The sequence below is a fragment of the Protopterus annectens genome, chromosome 3.part1 (assembly GCF_019279795.1).
Source record: "Protopterus annectens isolate FY-2018-M chromosome 3.part1, PAN1.0, whole genome shotgun sequence".
Taxonomy (NCBI): Eukaryota; Metazoa; Chordata; order Ceratodontiformes; family Protopteridae; genus Protopterus; species Protopterus annectens.
This window is the reverse complement of record NC_056732.1, coordinates 111,194,951-111,213,296: the sequence shown is the minus strand read 5'-3', so window position 1 is coordinate 111,213,296 and position 18,346 is coordinate 111,194,951. Positions and strand designations below refer to the sequence as shown.

The following is an 18,346-nucleotide window of genomic DNA, read 5'->3' as shown; positions in this document are numbered from 1 at the left end:
TGTTAGTCCTAGCACAAAAACTGGTCAAACTAGGCCACTCCCTTCCCCAGTAGTACATACAGTAAAAACCTGCTATAATGGATGGGCAGTTTCCCATCATTTCACCCGCCAACCTGATTGACATGGACATCCTGAGGCAATATAGTAATTGCCTTATGTATACTGACAACCACTTACTCTTAAAACAAACAAATACCATATGTGAGAAATGTAATTACAGTATGAAACTGGAATCAGTTCTCTCACATAACAACAAACTGGACATCAACCAGGTTGTCAGCACACACACTTCACCTCTCACACAAAATGAGGTCATGACACATACACTCACTATGCGGTGGTACTCACTAGAAGCCTACCAAAAGATCAGAGACCTCCTAAACATAAACCACTTGCACATACTGCTATGCAAGTAGAAACCACTACACATAATAACACATACTCCAGTGTCTCAGCAAATAAGCCTCTAGGGAAAAACACCTCAAAACCTAAAGTCTTGGTCACAGGTGATTCCATAGTGAGACAGACAGATATCCCCCTCACCAGGCTGGACATAGAGAAGGTCACAGTCAACTACCTGTCAGGTGCCAAGATCCATCAAATCACACATGCACTCAGCTTATCCAACAACAAGTACTGCTATGACTCTGTCATAGTCCATGCTGGTGTACATGACTTGAGATGTACCTCTCTGGACTGTATGAACAGAGACATGACTGAATTCTCAGATTATTTGTACCAGGCAGGTATGACCCTAGTCCTAAGCAGCGTTCTACCTTCAGCCAGGATGATACTACAATATAAACAAAAAATTATCAATTGTAAAAATTGGCTTAGCTTTTGGTATCAGTCCAGTGGGATCTAGTATCCATCAGCCACTTCTGTGTAAAATATCATCGAATGGCTAATAATCAAACATTAAACACCAAACATGGAAATTACCAAACAAGCTTATCTCTGAAAATAATATAATCGAAAGGCCAGAGCTGGCCAACATCGTGAATGACTTTCATAAAAACACCTTATCAACTCTCTTATCAGCTCTGCCCCCCACAGCCCCTCTAACTATATATACCAACTCTGAGATCACACTACATTGGGGAATAGGGTACATTTATAAAAGGGTTTGTTTAGCTTACCTTATGCATAGTGGCACTTCCTGGTTATTGGCCAATTATGACCATTCAGTGATATTATTTTCAAAGACAAGCTTGTTCGGTAATTTCCATGTTTGGTGTTTAACATTCAATTATTAGCCGTTGATTGATATTTTAATTCCGTAACTGAACATAGACCCCTTTCAGCCTGGGAAGACATGGCTGAAAGGCAATGCTGCTTTGCCAGAGATTTTCTGCACCTTTGTCCTCTAGTCTTCTGGATACTGGCAAAGGGCTTGCTTCCCAAAAGTGCCTTTTTAGGCAATGTGAAAATAACAACATTTCTGATATAACAAAATCCACTTGAGACAAATTCAAGGTTCTGCTGCTTAATGCTAGGAATATAAAAATGAAACTGCACACCCTGGAAGCACTACTCACCTTTGGAGATGCTAACATCTGTGCAGTTGCTGAGATATGGTTCAAGGCAGTGAAGAGCACCCCAGCTGTGCAAGGCTAGAATGCCTTCCACATATTCAGACCTTAAAATGACCATGAAAGAATCAAAGGTGGAGGTGCAACCATCTTCATTAAAGTGAAGGACTCCATGAGAGTGGTCAGTCAGTATGACTTTCTCAAATGACTCTGTGTCTAATTAACTGCAGACAAAATACCCTACCACATCATTGCTAGCTATAGGTCCCCCATCATGAACCAAGAAAAGCATAATGCCTATTTGGACTTACTGGAGTCACTCCACATACAGCCCAGCACCTTAGTCATGGGAGATTTCAACTATCCTTCCACCGACTAGGTGACATATATGAGCATGAACATGCTCACCCAAAGGTTCCTGGACTTTGTCAATACAAATGCTCTGGAACAGATAGTCTGAATCCCCACAAGGGGCTCAAATGTCTTAGACACAGTACTCACTAACACAGGGGTTCATTGCACTCCTCCCTGTGTGATGCCCGCCATGGTAAGGTTGAACCATAAATCTTTCGAAGTCTTTCTATTGAACCTGTCACCACCACAAGAGCAAAAAAACAAAAAAAATGTTTCCAAAGCAAGCTTCAGCCTACTAAGTGATGGTATAAAAAGTTTTATACCCCCACAATCACAGACAACAATGCCTGTTATGCAGAGGTGTACAGAAATGTCCTATATAAACACTTAAGAAAACTGCATATACTCAGCTGTACCCGACCGCACTATACACTCAGTTTGGAATTTTTGTACAGATTTCAATGCCTATGAAGGTTTTGCATCCAAACTCCAAAAATAAAATTGCTGAGTTGTTGATTTACTGCAAAGGGCATCAAGTTTTTTGTTAAACTGCTTTGTGATGAATGTGTGTGCATGGGCACTTGCTTTTTTGTTAACTTTAATAAGCAATAACTGATTAATTCAACAGCAGCTGCACAATAACCCCCCCCCCTTCTCATTCCCTCCAGATTACAAGTTAAACAGGTGGAGGTTTAAGGTGGACTGTCTAACTGGGGACAGCCTATAGTCTATTGATATCAATGCTCCTGTATACCTTAGCTTCCTGACCTAACACTCATACATTATACAGATGCAACACATTGTAAAAACATAGTGTTTAAGGTCAAGTGATGTGTACTGAGCAGTGGAAGAAAGAAGAGAAATGCCATATAGTGTAGGGATCATTGTTACAAAAATGTGGAAATTATAATGTATAAAATCATACATGAAATTGCAGAGAGAAATGCAAGCTAGGTAAATACAGGCAACTACGACAGAGCCTAGAACGAGAGAAATGCTAACTAGCTGGTATATCTACAGGTGGTCAAATAGAAATTCCTAGGGCATCAGTCTGGAATGAGCATTATTTTTGTGTTTAGCAATTATGATGCTTAACATATGATATTTGTAGATAAACCAAAGAAAAATGTCCCAGTACTTCCAAATGTAAATCTCTGTTAGCATAGGGAGATATTACATACTTAAGACACTTATTTTTAATGTGACAATTCTCTACAAATAAGTGGAGAATGATTTTATTGTAGCAGTTGTATTTGTTACGGTCAGCTATGATTTGTTAATCTGATTGTGTATATTGTACATTGGGAAACATAAGATTTTGGTAAAATGAATGAAAAGTGTTTTTACCAGTAACTACTGGCTGGATGTAAGTGAACTTAGTCTTTTCAACTGACAAATGTTAGTAGCTTAGAGAACGGGACATTAAAGTAGAAAAATGAGTAACCCTTCTGGTTCCGTGTGGATTTTTTATAGCGATGTGTCAGTTAATATTTATGTCATATGTGTTATTATCACTACTTTTATTGTTGTTCCATGAATAATTACATTGGAGCACATTCACTGGCTTTTAGGGTAACACTTGTACTTCAAAAAGTCGACTTCTTTGAGTTAATGTACCGTTTGTAAGTCGCAGGATAGCTCATTGTTTTAAAACCCATGCTTGCAAACAATATTAATGATTTTTTTCCCGTTGTAATAACATCTAAGGGCATAAGAAAAGTTGTCAAAAACTACACTGGCAGTTTAGTTCAGATGATTATACTTAGTAGTCGCAGTGTTTGTTTGCTGTGTGCCTGTCTAGGGAAGTTAATTAAGATTTTGACTCAAGGTTTAGCTCTGTCTCTCTTAATCCCTCCTAAAAGTGATGACTTTTAGAGAAAAGATGGTGAATTATATGTAAGAAGTCATGACAATAATTAGAATTATAGACTTCTTTTATTTCAGAAAATATATATTAATTCACATTCTCTTATTCTGTCGTCTCAGGTTAGTGGTAATAATATTTTAAAGTGTCCCTGATTGTCTATGATTATCTTTGGATTTGTCCCTGATTATTTGAAAGCAACAACTTAACCAGTTGGTGTTACTTGGTCAAATGAAAACCTTGCCTGCCACGTTGCTTTGGTGCATCAAAAGTGAATGGCTGCCAAATAATTCTGTTATTTCCATGTCGTACTTTAAAATAATGTAACAAGGTCTGCTTGGAATGTACTGTTTCTTTAAAGATTGCAAAAGGGACCTAACTTTTGTGACTCTATATTTTAAATGATAACCCAAAGTGTAAGAGTTTCAGATCATGAGTTTACCAAAGGTGGGGGTTGGTGAGTGTTAGATCAGCTTAAAAAGTAGTACTAACTTTAGGGAGTACACTAGTGTCTCTTGGTACAAACTTCTGGCAGTAAGCAACATTCTGTGAGCTTGTGCAGAAAAAGGAAATTGAAGTCACTGAGTGATGCTGTGTGAAGTCAAGGTTACCTGGCTGGCCTGCTAAACTTTGCCTAAACAGCATGTTTGTTTAGGCATTTTCTTTGAAAATAAAAGTTAAGTGAGCAAGAATCCTTTCCTTTCTTTTAGTTTAGGGAATGCCCAACATCCCCACCCATGCTGCGCTACTGACAGTGCCCCTTGCGGGGTGGGGCAGCTGTAACCCTACATAGTCCTGCTACTTATATAGCAATTCTAAGGGCAGTTCATTCCAGAGTAGCAGCAATACTTCTAGATACAGTTGTCTTGGTCTTAGTATGCTTTCTACATACCAGCATTTATAGTTTTGCTACTCTGAGGACTGCAGTTATCATAATCCAGAACTCTGATGGGCAAATCCATGATGGTGGCTTCTGAAGAGATGTGCAAGTAAGCAAGTAGCAAGTAAGTGGAGTATGTTTTATTTTTAAACATTTTTAAGGAGTTTCAGATCTGGCACCCATGCTGAGTTTCATTTGGAGATGGGATAGGGGTTAGGATTTGTATGTAACACACTGGGTATGGGTGTAAAGAGATGCAAATAGGCTTTTGGTCTGAAGGAGGAGGGAGACTTAAGGGACAACCATGGATTGTAGCAAAAAGTTAAATAATACAAGCTTTCTCTGAACTTTGATATTGTTTCCCAGTCACACATTTCCGTAAGACAAATGTTGCAGATGTAAAAGTACCTCATTATGTCACCCTGCATGCACAAAGCCTGTTTATGTGTGCTCTAGGAAGACACCAGACCATTTTATCTTCTTTATAATTTGAGTACATGCAAGTACCTTCTTTAGATATGATGGTTTATAGGTTCAGAGACCCTTTCCTTATATTTGTGATGGTGTATTCTTCTGAATGTTATTAGGATTGCATAGCACATCACCCTATCAGACCACTAGCACTATGGAGGAGGAGCAAGACAAAGGATCCATGGATCAAGCCTGGTGATTAATGCAGAGCCTTGTATCAGATCCCATAGTTTCCACTGGCATTCAACATCACCATGAATAGCCACCCACTTACCAGACATACCCTCATAACATAATGGCAATAGTTATAACTTAGTCGCTGATCAAATGCTGTATTGTGTTCTGATTAATAAAGTATATTATTTTGAATGGCAATAATATTCTTTAACTAATCACTCCACTTAGCATAATGCTAGGTATAGTTTTGAACTAACACTCTAAAGTGCCCTGCAAAATAGATCAGCATTAACATGAAAGATTCTGTTGGCTTTATTAACAGTTTCATATGTTCCTTCTTATGCTTCACCTCTCTCCCTGCTGTGCACACACTGCTTTTGTTTCTTTATTCCTTTGACATAAATAGCATAGTGAATGCATCCTTCTTAGTTTTGCCACTCTACAAATTAATAGCCCAAATAAATGGTTTCAGGCATCTGATCTGTTTCCCTGGTAATTCAGAAGTTGTTAACATCTATTACTATCCACATAAAAGAATAATACTGCCCATATTTGATACACTGAGTAAATAACAAGTAATAATACCTGAGAAGGTGTGTGTTATTGTGGAAATGATGGACCACCCAGGGTGTACACCCCTTGGAAGATCTATTATTTCTCCTATAACACCCACCCTGGAGGACATTACTGTGCTTAAAAATGGACTATCTATTAAGCTGCTTCATATTGCAGATGGTGCAGTAGTGCAGAGGTAGCATTGTTGCCTCACAACAAGAAATTCTCTAGTTTGATCCCTGGCTAGGGTGTTTCTGTGTGGAGTCTGCATGTCCTCCCTGTGGTTGTGTGGGTTTCTACCAATGTTACAAAGAAATGTGTCTTGCATGTTTTTCCCTGGGCCTCTGCTGAGAATTGGCTTCATTCCAAGCTGGACTTTCCCAGTAGATAAATACAATTTGTTTTTATCAGTATATATACATTTTTATATTTATGATGTAAAATAGTTCCTCTGCCTAATGTTTCAAAGTTGCTGTAGCATATGTAATTGTTGTTGGTGAAAGTATTTTATATACAAAATCAAAGTTATGTTAGTGCGCAATCTAAATGCGTGTGGGCAAGCGTGCGTGCACACACACACACACACACACACACACACACACACACACACACACACACACACACACACACACACGCACACACGCACACTCATACATATGCACACAAGTACTCATATACCCATACACAGAAATGCATTAACATTTTTCTCAAACTTACTAAATGCTGCTTTTTAAGCCACTGGCAAAGCAAAAGGGAAGTAAAATGACATGTCCTAGTAAATGTGCCTGTAGTTACTTTTGCTAGGTTCACTTTATTTTACTTATTTACTTTTTTTTAAATTTCATGCATGCTAATCAGCAAAGCTGCATTAGCAGCCATAACAATGTGGCCATTTGCTTTCTTTAAATCTGAGATTCACAGCAGTTTGATATGCTGCCATGAAGCATTAGACTTGTTTTTTTAACATACAATATCTGTATGTTCATGCCCTGCTGGTGAATATTTGTTTTTCAGTAAGATAAGAATATACATTTTGCCCATTATCTAAGGTGCAAGTTATTACCTTCTGCCAGTGTCCCTAGAAAATACAGCACTGGCCATCTTTATTGAACTGAGGGCAGTAAGAGATAAGTTGAAGTCTCTGCCATTAGTCATTTAAAGAAAACATCAAATGGTGATGCGGCTGATGCCTTCTCCGCCTCTAGAAGAGTTAGCAACAATACAACATGTAACTATGTATCCATAACTCTCATTATTCACCATTTTGGCCTCATGCTCTGATTTGTATTTGCACTCAAATACATCCCTGAACCCTGTTATAGGCCACAGTATCAAAATCACTTATAGCTGACACCCACAGCCAAGACTATTCACTTCTGTTTTCATCCACTCTAAGTGGTCAGATTGGTTTGGTTCAGTCTACTTCTTGTAAAGCCTTATTAAAAGGGTGAAACAATTTTAACATCAATGAACCTGAGAATGTGCTTTGTGCTTTAGTGTGATAACAGTTTTTAGACCCTATACTGATAGCAGACAGTCATCTTATTGGACCGACATGGTCCTAACATTTCTTTCAAATCATGATTGTTTTCTTATCTTTCTGTCTTGCAGTATCATACTGTTCCATATGCATTACTGATGGCACTGCCAATATAACTCATTTGTTTGTGGTTGTGTTACTGCAATACTGTAAACAAAATGCTGAATTACCCCTTAGTTAGCTCCTTATTAAAACATTTTCTATTTATTCATCCAAAGGGAATTAAAAAACACAAAAATCATCAACAGCATAATATTAAAAATCTAACTGACATAAAACTTGCCATTGTAGTAAGTGCTGTCAGCAACATGACTGAATGATATCAGAACAATGTGTAAGTTTTGATAAATATATGCTTAAAGGTAATAACTATTCAATTTTTTGCCAGACTGGCAGAAAATGATAATTAATTTCAATCACTGCTGCAGACTAATGTGATGCGATGATGACAACATGCAACATTTGTCCAAGGAAAGTGGGTTATATCACTAGTAATCCAAGTGACAGGTCTCAAACATCCTACAGTGAAAACAATTATATCATAAACGTTTGTCTTTTGCTACACATTGTTGCATGATTGCTATTAGGAACCTCATAGTCCACATTATTAAACAAAATGTTTTTAAGAATACTGCTTTCTTCTTATTTTTATTTTTTTGCTTGTGTGTATGTGTTTGTGGGGGTGGGGTGGGGGGGTAGCTAGACGTTAATGAACGCTTAGGAAGTAAGACATAACCTGAACATTGCTTTCTTTACAAAGGAAGGAAGACTGTCTCTTCTGTCATATCCGGGGCCTTTCTCATTATCAATGGAAGAGAATTATTCTAAACAAAAGGCTCTTAATCCCTACCTGCAGACAAGGTCGGTCAGAATTCTCTTAAAAGAAAGTTGACTAATGTATACTCAGAACATTGATGATAAATGCAGGTTTTTCTACACTGTGTCAGGCATAACTACCTGTGCTTAATTTATAAACTGTTAGACAGCAATGTCCTCTTCTTAATTATTTGATAAGTTCATGAATGTCCAGGTGCTCAACATAATATAAAAGGTGTAGATTTTTATTTCTGCTGAGGAGAACAAAATCAGTTTTACTTGAATTACTATGTACTGGGTTAGACAGAGGTGATGATGACTGTGTTAAGAACAGACTAATTTCCAGGAATTCTATTTTTTCAGTCATTGTTTTATAGGTAATTATAAGCCACTGTCTGCAGACTATTACACACTTAACCAATAACCATACAGTGACCATGGGGACAATCAAATCCTGTACCTTGTGTATCTTGACACCATAACCATTATGTCAGCCTCAAACATTGTAAAATGTATAATTTCCTCACAGAAATTTCAAAGTGGCTGAACTTATGCCAGAAGGCAAACTGCTATGACTAGTGACTAAAGCAACGTTCATTTGTTAAAAGTCAATGATGAATGCATGCTCCTCATCTTCTTGGAAAAGCCATCTTCATTGAGAATTAAGTGATATGAAATGGAACAAGAACTAGAAAAAAAAACAAATTTTGAGCTCATAATATATCATCTTGTTCCATTTGTTCAGTGTAGTGTCAGTTCTGCCTGCTTTAAAACCTTTTTGCTATTATAGTTGCAGTAATAGCCTTCCCTGAAAGACTTACCACTGCTTGCTGCATCAGTCAGGTTTAACAGCCCTCCTCCAAGGCCTCTGTAACTATGGTAACCGTAGGTCCCATTTCCATTGATGTACAACACATCCTGCGTGTTGGAAACAACTGATGTAGGATGGTGAACTGGGGATGATTCTTGTTTGAACTGCTTTTCTGGTGGAGCAGAGTCATCCTGCAGAAGCAATATTTTTGTCAAATTAATCAGTGTGTGGCATTTAAAAAAAATGCATTTTTTGTAAGACAGTTCATTAACTGGCATTTTTGTGTACTGTAAAACATTCAAAAAAATGTTAAGTAACATCTAACACGGTATCCTGAAATTATGGCAAATTAAAAACTTGCTAACATTTTCCAACAACCAGTTGTTTTTATCACTTTACATATATCATGGCTGCAACTGGAAATCTTTTTTGCTAGCCTCTTGTTTTTTACCAGCCAGCAAGTCCTTTAGTATCTTTGCTTAAAGATACTTTAGAAAACATATTTTAAGTAATAATAAAATATTAAAAAATACATTGTTGCAACTAGCATTTTTACAATTCTTTCTGCATATTACACACTTGGAAAAACACGTCCGAGGTTAGCTTTGATTGCAAAAGTGGCTCCAGTGCTATTTTTATGAGCAAAAGAGTATAGACATCCTCTGATACTCACTCTTCATTACACTTATTTAGAATCATATACTGCCTGATTAGGTATACACTTAGACAAAAGGAAGCTAGAAAACTGGCATTATCTGCACTTTTCAAACAGTATTTCCCAATACAACATTTAGCTTGATATTTAAATGACTGACCTTGGGATTCATTAACGAGCATGTACACTTTGCACAAAGCCAACACTATTTGGGTATTTTAGCACAATGAGCAGCAGTGTTCACTCAATATGCAAGTTGTTACAGAAGCCTACACATTTAGAAGCACCTATTTGTAGACAGCACATGTATTAGCGGCCACAAAAAGGTGCACAATGTAAACAAAAGGTGTTGCTTGCAATCAGACTTAGTGAGTGAACATATGAACCGAACAATACAAGGCAAAGGAACTTTGATGAAATAATTAAAATGCAGGGAAGTTAAACATGAAAATTGTACTCAGCTATAGGAATTAATGCAGAAACAAGAAGAAGAGGAAGCTAAAGGGGGAATTGTATACAGATATAAGGGATTACTGCACAAGTAAGAATGAGGGGAAGCTAAACTGAGAAACTGTAGTTAGGTAACGTGATTATTGCACAAACAGTGTTGTGGTCAGAAGCAATTTTTTTATATTCATGTACTAAAATTAATCATGTTCACTGCATTGACCCATGTACATAAATACAAATGGAAATGCTATCAAACGATGTGAGAGTGACATAAAGCAACAATGTAACAAAAGGGACTAAATATGATAAATGTGTATCAAATGCTGATTTCAGGAAACAGCAAGGACAGTAGATACATTAGTGTAGATTTGCATATACTGTAGTTATTGCTTGTCAGATGTGTATACCGAAAGGTATCTTTTGTAAACAACAGTATGCTGCCTTCTCATGCTCATCATGTATAAATAAATCAATGAATCCTACAGCTATTGTGTCATGCACTTCAGAAATGGGCATTTCTGCTTTGTTTGTTGGCACTTGTAACCGTAGAAAGGTTATTGTATATTTAAACATCTATTAGCCAAACATGTCTTGTATATTAATGTAAATGATAAACATGAGTATAATTACACTCATAAAACCTAAATGTACGCTTGCCACTATACATGCTTTGTGGCATAACCATTAATATTTGTATCACTCAGATGGTTTTATTGACAATGCTTAGCTACACGTGTGGCAGGTGTATTGAACTAGTCTGCCATTGGAATGTATACTGTGGAATGATTAATGGCGATAGATTACATCCACATGATTACTATTACAGCACACATGCAGGTTAAAGAATTTTGTGAATGGCATTGCCTTTTATGTATTTAGGAAACAATACTGACAGTTGTCATGGCAGTGTACACACCTGAGTCAATGTGGAAATATGGAAAAGAATCACAGACACCTATGCAGTCATTCCAATGATAGCATTAAGTGATGAAATACAATATTTTTAACCAACATGCATATTGTCAGTGGTAAAAGCTTACCGAGTGGTAATGCATGCTATATATATATATATATATATATATATATATATATATATATATATATATATATATATATACATACATACACACACACACACACACACACACACACACACACACACACACACACACACACACACACACACACACACACAAGGTATCATACTAAGCAGGATATAAACAGAATAATGATCTGATATACATGTTACTATTTCTGTGACTACAGCATATGTGACATACATACATGCATAATGAGTCATGCTAATATGGCAAATGTGAAAATGTACATAAATCAAGATACAAGTCAAGTGTAGTCCATCCCCTGTCAAAAAGGTTGTGTTTCTGGATATCATAATATATATATATCACTATGCCAAATATGTATTTCTGTGTACATTACAAGTGTATAGGCAGCTCATATAAGACATGGGCAAAATAAAAGTACATGCCAGCAGTATGCTGTGAAGACATCAGCTAATGAGTAAACTGTCAGGCTACAATTGTTTGTGACTATGATGCATTTGTGTTAATGTAAGCAATGATATGACCTGCATCTTTTGCAGTGTAAGTGCCACACCATACATGCGCACTTCAATGAGTGTATTAAAGTACAGATTTCAATGCAGTATATTGTAATTGAGATAGATAGCCCTGAAGTGAGCCTTATGAACAACAATATTAAGAACTGTATGACAGTACAGCAACATGCAACACACACATGTGAAGCACTAATGTGTATTACTAACTGCCTCCTTGTACATTTACAGTGCGCATAAATCAAATGTACACTGGTCTGTGACCAATGTTGTTATCCTTAACCCATAGGTCATTAACTCCACTGTGCGGTTGTCAAAGCCAACAGGATAATTCAATTAAGTCCTGACCAAGAGCAAAAAATGAAAATAAAGATCTCATGACATTCTGTAATTAAAGTTCCCTTTACTAACTAGTGTGCATTTACTAAATCATTATACTGGGCATGCTCAAAAGGAATTTCAACAAAGAGTACCATAACTTCAACTAAGAACATGAACACGCAAGACAATGACATATCATGGGCTCACTCACATTTTATGATGATTTTGCAGCATGACACATGTTAAGAATAGTTATAGAAGCCCGCAGTATAATGGCACTTTAATAACATATGTAGCCAACAGTTATACACACAATAGTAATACAAATAAAACATTAAATAATACTTTCACATAGTTCTGGATTTGAACCATTGACACTATGCAAAAATCCATCTATAGACATGCAAGTTAACTCAACACACTATGCAGGAAATGTTAGTTTACAGCCTTAAAATTACTTGTTTGAAAGGTCAGTGATAAAAGAATGAAGCAGGGGAGAATGTTGGCAGCATGATTCATCACAGGAATATCAATTTGAACATCACAAAATGGTTACATTACATCCAACAGCATAATAAATGATCCAATGCAGAGCATAGCTATGGTATCATAAGGTTTTATGTGTCATGATTTACACATTTCTCATGACACCTGCATTACGCTATGCATTACATGGATTATACAGTTTTATAGCTACACAGACCTCATATCTAGTGACTGTCCATATATTTGAGGCATGCTGCATTTGTTTTGCAATTGTACATGTTTGCATTACATGACTGAGTAATCAAGTGAATGGATTTATAACAGACATACATGAGTCACAGTTAATATATTTCAGAACATGGATGGAAATGAAAAAAAGCATTGCTCCTAATATTGTATATATGTTTAGCAATAATCTTGTCCAAATGTGTCTATTGTACTATGCTTGTTAACAAATAAAAGCTTGATTATACCTAATGTCCTACATAATTCCTTGGTAGATATGAATATGGTGTGACTGATTCTGAAACACATAAGGGACCAAGCATGTGAATGCTGGTGGAAGAATCGACAATAAAAACACTATGAAGCCAAGAATCTTTTGGGCTTTGTGTTTCATAACAATTTTTGCAGCTGGAACATCCTGTATGGTGGACATTCAACTCTGCAGCCTACCAAGAGATGGTAATAACCATTTCCTCACAATGCTATCAGCTTGTCTTCAATAGCAAAACAATGCTAAGCACAGTCACATGAAGGGCATCAGACTAAAATGGCCAAAGGTAAAAACTCACAAGATTTTGCCATAAGTTATGTACTGCCATTTCCCATAAGTTACAGGTGCTGCTTAGTGCCAGGCATTGCGCAAAAGCTAATCATTCAGACTGATGCACAGAAGGGGGTAGAGACATAGAGAGAGAGAGAGGGAGGCAGTGAACAAGTAGATTATGACAGAAGCAGGATAATGATTACTCGATAAAATATGTAGGCAATAGCTACACATAAAACAATGTTATAGAAATAGTCAGTAACAGTTTGACATAGTTCTGGGTTAAAACCCTTGAAACTATGCCAAAATAAGTCTACAGATCTGAACATTATCTCATCACATCACAAAAGAACTCCTAATTCACAAAGTTAAAATCACACAATTGTAGGGACAGTGACAAATTATTGAAGCAAGGAAGGGTGTAGGCATTATTAATCTATTATGCTCTGTGCAATAAAGTATTTACTATAGGCAGCAAGACGAGGTAGGATATCAGAGACAAGATTAAGACATAAGCAGAATAAAAATGGTTTAATAAATCTACCTGTTGAAGATAGAAAGTATTTACAAAGTCTTTATTGCTACACTATTCAAATGCTGTGCTATATTTTTCCTAGTCCTGCTAGGACAGGAAAAGTTGTAACTGGAGATAAACAGAGAAATTCATAATTAAACACGACAAATACCTCTGTTGACTGGATAATCCATGCTATATCATTGATTTGTGATTGCTTACTATACTTACACAACTGAGGTTGTTTGCAGTCTTACATTCATCCTCCCATTGACTGAAGAGGTCCTGACTGCACCTGTTCATGTCATTGTAATGGTAATGAAGTTGTTCCCCAGTGTGTGGAAGTAACAGTTGCACTGGAGACAGCTTTGGCCAAGCTATTCCAAGCCTCAGTCTTATACCCGAGACATGGTATAATCTCCATGCAGCAGCTTGATGAGCAGTGCCACAAAAATTATGGACCGGTCAGCACCCCACATTTGTGATCTAAATGGAACACCGTCCACACTTTTACCCGCTATGTCTACAGAAGTCAAGCTAGAATTATGTGTCTGAATCGGTGCTCAGTTCAGATCTCATGTGTAACAGCCTGTGCCCAAAGATATACATTCTTGCTATCTGCATTATTGTAACTAAAAGCACAAAAATGGATTGGCAGACACATTGACATTGATTACATCCAAAAGCAATGAAAGTGTGAAATACGGCAGTGAGATTTGGCTATGTATGATGCTTAACCTATTTACACATGTTCCAGTGTTAAACACTGACATGTCTTTTGGTGTTTATTATAACCATTGTTGGTTGGAGGTAAAATGGTATGACTTGTGACATAATGGGCTGTTGGGAGTTACACACTATCTAAATTTAGTCGTACCACCTTGGAATTGGACTCACAAGAAAAAAAGAATGTATGCTGACTTTGTTAAAGATATTATACTATCTCAGCAACTACTCACCCAGGCCTCTCAATATGCCTTCCTTGTCTTTTTTAGATAGCACCCTTTCTAAAAACTACGTGGGATTTCTATTAAACTCTGCTAAAACTGCAACCTTTGTGGTGTTTCCAACAAAGCCTACACTACAGAAAACTCTACTAAGCCCCAGACATCAGCTAACAACTGGAAACATTGTAGGTTGAATTTTAGTTAAGATTCCTATCCCTGGAGAGCACATCACATCGGTCAGCAGCAGCCAGGCCTTTAGAAGGTGCCCCATGTGAGAATACTTCCCATTCCCTTATCTCCCCCTGTTTACATCCCAGAGAAAAACTATTCCACCTAGTATCTGCCCATACACTGTTCAAAGCATCTCATTAGTTGTTCTAGTGCTGCCATCCATCCTAGCTATTGATATTAGGCACCTAATGTCCTCATTCTATTAACTCCATACCCTCTAGCTTTTTCCTTCTATGCCCGGCCTGCTTCCTTAATTTTCCTGTTTCACTGCAAACTTTGAGGATATCTCTCTGATAGCCTGTACAGAACCCACTTCTTCCTTTACTCTGCAAGCTTTGTTAGTCATCATAGCCTACCTGCTGATTGTTTTTTGTACTTCAGCTTTATCCGAGCCCAGCGCTAGCCCTGCTCAATTCACCCCCGCTGTGCTTGGACTCACTCTGCTCCCCTACCCCCAATTCCCACCAACCCCCACTATCCCTATTCTTATCTGATACTAGCCACACCCAATCATCTTCTTTGCCCAATCACTAGCACAGGCTACCAACACCTGAGATACTTGAAACCTCCCACATCCAACCATCTAATTACTTTATCATCCTCACTAATTTCCATTGATAGACCACCTTATTCCCACCTCTAGTACCATTCTATTTGCCTCTTCCTCTTTCAGTACACTCCTACCTGTTGCCTCTCATTCACATAACCATACATCAATCAGTGCGTCCTATACTAACCTCTCATAACGTGTTTCTAGTACACATAGCCTCCTTAATTATTTTGTCATCTCTTTCACACCTTACATCTTACCACACATATCTTCAAGACTCTCCTCCTTACTATACTACAGCTCCCAAACCTATCAGCATTAGCCAACACCACTTTTGTATCTCTTCTATTATTTTCAATTCTTGTCCCATACTGTAGTAAAAGGACTCTCCACTCTAATAATAAATTCCTTCTAGAAGTTATTAAACCCAACAACACAGCAGGTGAAGCTCTCTTTTCTAATTTTGTGTCCAAAATATGGAACTCTTTACCACCACGCATAACTTCCATTCCATCAATATCTTTGTTTAAAAAGTCACTAAGAACACACTTTACAGCTACTTGGCTCTACTCTTGTGCTGGTCCAGGATAGTCCTGCCTTCATTTTCACTATCCTACTTGGTCTATTATGGTTACTAGCTCGTGTCTTTGTATAAAGGGTAAAAGTAGGACTCTTACATACTAATACTTGTCTTTTTAAACTAACTTATATATCTGTATGTACCATTATTGCTTACTTGTATCTGCTTGCAAATGATGGGTTCTTTCTGTGAATGTTCACAATTATTATATATACTGTTTTCTTTCTTGACACTATTATTATGTATAACTATAACACCTTTGTACTTTATTGTTATTTTGTGGAGCTTTATGTAGAGAGAGAGAGAGAGAGAGAGAGACAAAGAGAGTATGATGAAGGGGTGGGGGAAAGAGACACTAAGAGGGGAGAGAGAGAGAGAGACAGTGGTGAAGGAAGATACTGAAGAGCAGCTTTTGAGCTATGATGTTTCTTACTGAGCAGCTGTAAAGTAGATTGCTTTGTGGTTATTGTGTCATTTGCACTGTGATACTTTTCTATCTTTCATCTCTATTCTTCTGTTCAGGCACATCTGATACTGATTTTGCATGACCACCTGCAAATAGTTGGCAATTTTTCCCCTTATTACTGTTCATAAAGTAGATTCATGTATACATTAAAGTCCATTTTCACTTGCATTTGCATCTAGTATTGCTTAAATTACATTTTACATAACATATGTTTGATAACTTTTTTATTCTATGTAGATTCATGTATACATTAAAGTCCATTTTCACTTGCATTTGTATCTAGTATTGCTTAAATTACATTTTACATAACATATGTTTGATAATTTTTTAATTCTATTTCTCTCTTTGTCGTTTTAATTACTTACCATAGGTGATCATAACACTGCGGTGGTGGTGCTGCGGTAGCGTTGTCACCTCACAGTAAGACGTTGTCCTGTTCGATTCTCAGCTAGAGCGTTTTCTGTGTGGAGACATGCATGAATGGGCGTACCTTCGTTGAAGGTTGTGCATCAGGGCCATCAACTCGGCACGTAAAAATCTACTACCAATCATTAGCGGACCGGAGTTCTGCTGTGGTGACCCCTAACCGGGAAAAGCCGAAAGACAACAACAACCATAGGTGATCATAACACTGGCAGTGTGGAACTCCTACTGCCTAATGATATCGGTGGCCTCTGATGAAAATGACTGTGATAAACAGGAACAGTCTGGGAGTGTAGAGGGTCAATCTGACACTAAGAGTGTGGCTTTGTGGTAGATTACAGAGAGTAAGGATAGGAAATGCCACATCTGGCTAGCTTGACATGAAGAAACGGGTCCATCAGGGCTGAATGCTAAGTTCAATATTTTCAGCCTGGTATTTTCACTTTAATCCTCAGATATATAATGTTTGGATGGCCAAGTAATGTGAACAATATTAAATTAGTTTGTGTTATTACATCGCTAGGGAATATTGGCCATTTCAACACTTACATGTGTTTGGTGGCCAAATAGTTACACTTAACTGGACTAAATGTCAATAAGGATAAATACATTACTTTGCATTCTGGGAAACCAAAGGTTGCATATCAAACAGACTTAGGTCCCCACTTGTTACAGAAGTTAACAGAATATAAAGATTTAGGTCTTATTGTATGTAGTAATTTTAAGTATATGACTAATGCTTTATGAGTTAAACCTAAGGCATTAAAAAGTTATTGGCTTAATTTTTAAGAACTTTACAACAAGAAATAATTATTGTCTTTTGAGTTGCTCATAACATATGTTTGACCCATCATTGAGTACAACATGTTGTCTCGCTGCTACAAAAAGGTGATCTCCTGGTTTTAGAAGGTATTCAATAAAAGTTTACAAGGTGCATCATTACTTGTAGAGAAAAATCATATCCACCTAGACTGGAAAGTCTAAGCCTCCTTTCAGTCAGTTGCAGATATTTGAGGGATAAACTTTGTTTAGCCTACAGGGTACTCTGGAGTGAAGAACATCAATCTCAACTAAATATTGAATTGCTGAATGCAAGCATGTCAACGAAAGGTGCATATTTTACTTAAAGAATTTAGGAGTCAAGTACAGTCTCAAGAGCAAACTATTTAATGCAGTCATTGGTTTGATTTTGGAACAAAGTTACTTTACATATCTGACAGTCCTCTTCTGTGCTGATATTCAAAAAACAACTTGATACCTAGTTGGGTCCCAGGGTATATACAATCACTGAGGAATCTGGGTTCTGTGTGGCCTTTGTCTTTTATGCAGGAATTAATGAACAATTGAAAAACTGAACAATTACTAGTTATGAATTGCT

At 37.2% G+C, this 18,346-nt stretch overlaps 1 protein-coding gene across 1 annotated transcript in view; it reads right to left on the bottom strand.

Annotated features, from left to right (window-relative positions):
- The window catches only part of NOL4 (nucleolar protein 4), a 2,553,475-nt gene that overhangs the window by 96,608 nt on the left and 2,438,521 nt on the right, over positions 1-18,346 (bottom strand). Inside the window, exon 10 of the mRNA XM_044066638.1 lies at positions 9,011-9,191. Within this exon, the coding sequence (XP_043922573.1) occupies positions 9,011-9,191 (181 nt within the window). The remainder of the gene's footprint in view (positions 1-9,010; positions 9,192-18,346) is intronic.